Here is a 4,541-nt window from a genome sequence, read left to right on the forward strand (position 1 = left end):
GTTTTTTAAAAAATAACAAAGAAAAAATATAAAAATTTGTAAAAAGTATAAAGACAAATATGACCCTCTTCCCAAAGAAAAATGAAACGTGGAACATAATTAATATTGTATTTTGTTTTAAATTGGAAAAGAGCATTCATCATTTAAGTTGAAATTTTGATAATTTAATTTTAGGAAAAGTGTGATAAAATTGTTTTAAGGGGTAAAAGGGTCTTTATGATGAGATAACAATAAAGGGCCATCTTTCTTAATTGAGAAATTTACTCATGGGAGGTTTGAGTGTTTGACTACTGCTTCTTTCTTCTCCGTTTCTATCAACTTTTTCTCTCTCAAAAATCAATCTGCCGTTTCTCATTTGACTCCTCCGTCTTTAGGGTTTCTTAGCCAATCAATAGATTATTCAGTATAAGATAGAAACGTTAAACCTTACAACTGCTCAAACATCAATCAATACAATTTTTCAAGGTTAGTTCCGTGAATTGATAATTCAGTTTGATATTATTGTTGTTGCCAGATATCTTTGTGTTGGCTGTTTAGATTGGTTTGTCATTATTTCTGCTTTTTGGAAAGAAAAAAAAACTTTCTACTGGATCATCCTATTCCATTTGAATGTCAAATTCAGAAGAACAATTTTGGCCTTTCTTTTTTTTTTCTTGAAAGTTCACAGCTCGTATATTCAATGCCAGTACGTCATAATTATTGACATATCATCTTTTGTTTTATTGAAATTTTAGATAAATTTTATTTATTTAATATATCCATTTTTTCTCTTGCTGATTTTGTGCCTCTCATGTGTTTGAAACCTAGGAACTTTATCTATATAATCCTCTAGATTTGATCATTTGTAACACATGAAGGTTAAATAGAAATTTTGAGTTGTGCAGTAGTATTTCACAATGGAATCATAAGTTTCTATATGCTACTGATTTATTTGGCAGGACTGTATAAACACAAAGATGGGTTGTTTCACAGTTTTAAAAAGTAAAAAGAAGAAGTCCGAACAGAGCATTCACATCAAACGTGTGAATCCTCAGGAACATTCTCCTACTGCATTGCCCGAGCCCCAAGTGCAGACACGGTCATTGCAGTCAGCACCACCAAGTTTTAGAACTAGAGTAAAACCTGTACAGTCAAATAACAGAGTTACAAGCAGTAGGACACGGGCACTCTCTGCCCCGTCTAGCCTGGACGCAGCAGAACAAGATGCTTTAGCATCGAATGAATGTGAGGAACAGGATGAGTTCAAGAGTCGTATTGGCTCAATCAAGGAATACCAATCACCAAGTCCTCACCCTCTTCCTCTTCCATCTCCACTGAGTGCTGCCACTCTCAAGACTATGGTAAGCTTTAAAGTTGGCAATGCCAGCGGTCCTCTAAATGCCTCTGGACCGCTGCCACTGCCTCCTACACTGCCTCCAACGTTGCCTTCTACTGGAGGAATCAGGAACTTCTCATTTGAAGAACTTGCTGCTGCCTGCCACCGTTTCTCTCCTGAGCGATGTATGTCAGAAGGTCTGTCTTCTGTTATCTACAGAGCTTCTTTTGGAGATGATGCCACTGGTACAATGAAGCTTGAAGCCACTGTTACCCGGCTTCATCCCTCTTCTCAGGTATGACACCTGTCTATTATTTTTTGCTGCCCCTCTCTTTTTTCTTTTTGTTTGGGTGAGGAGGGGGTTCGCATCTTTCGTCTGATTGCCTTGTGATATCTAAGATTGGAAAGGCTCATACTTTTGCTTGATTAGTGGCTTTGTTTCTTCATCATCCCACATATGTAATTTTAGAGAAGCAAGGTTGCTATCCAGAGGTAGAATCTCCGGGATGCAACTCCTGCGTCACACTGTATTGAAAATTTTTGTTTGTAGATCATGTCAGGGGAAAAATGGTCTGATTTTCATGGTTTAAATTTAGGTTACAATTTGGCAGGTTAATTGTTTTTACAATTCTTTATGAGTTTTGCAAGACTCACTATCTTTTGGCTTTTCAGGGGTTGAAGGAATTTGTGACTGAGGTGAACACACTAGCTTCTTTGCAGCATCCATCACTTTGTAAACTGATTGGTTTTCATGCACGGGAAGGTTCCGAGCACAGAATGTTGGTTTATGAAAGGCTTTTCCATGGAAGTTTAGACCGTCTTTTGTTTGGGAGGTCAGATGGTCCCCCAATAGACTGGATTGCTCGAACAAAAATTGCTTTATGTGCTGCTCAAGGTCTCACATTCCTGCATGAGGAAGGTCCTTTTCAGGTGTCAATGCTGCTTCCTAAACCTGTTGTCTACTCATGGTTGCCTTCATTTTCTGTATGCATCTTTGTATTATTCCATGATACCTCTGTGTCTCTTTATTGAAGAATCTCTATTTTTTTTATATTGGGGTAGGCCTATATATTGCTAAGTTTCTTATTTCCTATAACAGGCAATGTTCCATGAATTTTCCACTGCAAATATACAAATTGATAAGGATTGTAGTGCAAAGCTCTCAGGATATGGATGCATTACTCATATACAAGAGACAGACATATCATTCAGTTCAGTTGTAAGTTCTCCTATATTAGCAGTTGCAGAACATTCATCTCTCTGTTAAAAACCCTGGTCTTAAAAGTTCCACTAACAATCTGGGTCGACTAGTAGTTGCCTGAGCATAGTGACCAGTGTTATATCAGCATACCCCTGTATACCAGGCCCACTAATTAGAAGTTTATATGAATAAGATCTTTGCAACTATGCAGGTTCTGCATTATAGTTGAGGCTCATGTATATTGGTTGTGGCTCTTAATAGGTGCATATAGCCATTGTTTATCCTAACTGGCCAAAAAAAATGTTTCACTAGTTCAACTTGAACCTGAAATAAACCAATATTTGCGGATTTACTATTTTGTCCATTATTTTATCTTCAACTTGAAATAGAGAATTTGATATTGAAAAACTTGTTTGAGGAGTATTTCAAGTGAAATAATAGCTCACTCACAAAACTTTTACTTTTTTTCCAAGTGAAATTCATGATTAAACATGACTTCAACTTCCAAGTACTCTTTTTTTTTTCAATGTGAACTTCAATTACTACTTTTTTTCAACTTCAACCAAATATTGTCCAAACTCCTACCCTATTATTTGTTCGAGAAATATTTCATCTTTGTGAATTTTGAAAGAAAAAAAAGGTATTTGTGCCACTTGCTGGGTCTAATTGGCATTTTAGCATGAGTTCTGCTTGAAGTTGTTCACACTCTGTGACCTCTTCAAAGATCCTAAAACTTTCTTGTTAATAACCTTGAGTTTTTCAGGCCCTGGCAAATCTCTCTGAGGAGACTCTGGAGCGAGGATTGGTAACTCCAAAGAGCAATGTTTGGAGTTTTGGGATTGTTCTTCTTGAGCTGCTGACTGGCCGGAAGAATTTAGACAGTCGGCATCCAAAGGAAGAGAGGAATTTAGTGAAGTGGAGCAGGCCTTTCCTAGCTGATGACTGTAGATTATCGCTAATCATGGACCCTCAGTTAAAAGGTCGGTTCCCTGCCAAAGCAGCAAGAACAGTGGCTGATATTGCTCAAAGATGTCTGCAAAAGGATCCATCTGAAAGGCCCACCATGAGAACTGTAGTGGAGCAACTCAAGACTGTACAAGTGATGAAGTACCCTTCTAGGTTTCCTCTTCAAGAGCCAAGGGGAGTTGGTGTAAAACATATGTCAAAGTCTCCGAGCCTAAATGGAATCATTACCCCACCATCAAGATTGAGCTTCTCCCCTTCTCCACCAACCCACCCTCTATCTATTTCTCCCACAAGGACAGCTGCTCCACTGTTGTCTCTACCTTCATGTTCCTCCATCCTCTCCATGGAGGACTTTGATCGATTGGAAAGCCGGAGGCCATCATCTTCATCTGTTCGGAGGTCTAGTGTCGAAGGATTTTGATCATTTGTAGAGCAATTTTTTTTCTCCCTATTGTTTTTTTCTTTTTTTGGGCCCTTCCCTTGCGACAAGTGATTACATGAAAAGATATAGAAGATAAGCACATGGTTTTCCACCTTCCCTTTCCTCATGGGAGAAGATGTGGGGAATGCCATTTTGTAAATATGGTATCCATTTGGTTTGAATAGTGTTTTCCTTTAATCGAGATCCTGATGGAGATATTAATATTGTTTTTTTAAAATTGTTTTTCTTGTTTGCTTCCAACCGCCGCTGCCTGGAAAAGAAATGGAAAAAGAAAAAGAAAGAGTAGATGATGAAAAATCCCGCTTTGGTGCTGTTAAAGAATGTAATTTGCATAAGAAGGGTGTCTTAAAAGAGTATTTGTTGTTTTAGGACTGTAACAGAATGTAATTTGAATAAGAAGGGTATCTTAAAAGAGTATTTCACAAGACTTTTGCGATGGGTATGAAAAGAGATGTTGTTTGCTCGGCAGTGGTAAGGCTGGTGCAAGCTTGCTACTCGATAGAGAGAGCTAAAATCAGAAAACCTTTTGAAGAGGAATCTTGGTGTAGCTGATAAAATTATTGTTATGTGAATATGAGGTCCTGAATTCGATTTGTGGAACTAGTTTCTTGTAGAAA

The 4,541-nt window shown here is 37.8% G+C and overlaps 1 protein-coding gene across 2 annotated transcripts; it reads left to right on the top strand.

The window, feature by feature from the left end:
- The first annotated feature begins 277 nt into the window (after positions 1–277).
- Positions 278–4,125, top strand: LOC129882488 (probable serine/threonine-protein kinase PBL1). 2 transcript variants are annotated; one of them, XM_055956786.1, is made up of 5 exons: positions 278–465; positions 939–1,610; positions 1,988–2,299; positions 2,415–2,534; positions 3,280–4,125. In XM_055956786.1, the coding sequence occupies exons 2-5, from the start codon at positions 957–959 to the stop codon at positions 3,901–3,903; spliced, it is 1,710 nt and encodes a 569-aa protein (XP_055812761.1). In that variant the 5' UTR covers positions 278–465; positions 939–956; the 3' UTR covers positions 3,904–4,125. The 2 variants fall into 2 exon arrangements, with proteins under 2 accessions (XP_055812761.1, XP_055812762.1); XM_055956787.1 differs by having other exon boundaries at positions 1,988–2,245.
- The last annotated feature ends 416 nt before the right edge of the window (positions 4,126–4,541 follow it).

Source organism: Solanum dulcamara, chromosome 3 (genome assembly GCF_947179165.1).
Source record: "Solanum dulcamara chromosome 3, daSolDulc1.2, whole genome shotgun sequence".
NCBI lineage: Eukaryota > Viridiplantae > Streptophyta > Magnoliopsida > Solanales > Solanaceae > Solanum > Solanum dulcamara.

Bases quoted from the DNA above. Each gene is read 5' to 3' on its own strand.
- LOC129882488 (XM_055956786.1), top strand. From the start codon at position 957: ATGGGTTGTTTCACAGTTTTAAAAAGTAAAAAGAAGAAGTCCGAACAG. The intron at 1,611-1,987 runs GTATGACACCTG...TTGGCTTTTCAG, and splicing joins GGCTTCATCCCTCTTCTCAG to GGGTTGAAGGAATTTGTGAC. The intron at 2,300-2,414 runs GTATGCATCTTT...TTCCTATAACAG, and splicing joins CATGGTTGCCTTCATTTTCT to GCAATGTTCCATGAATTTTC.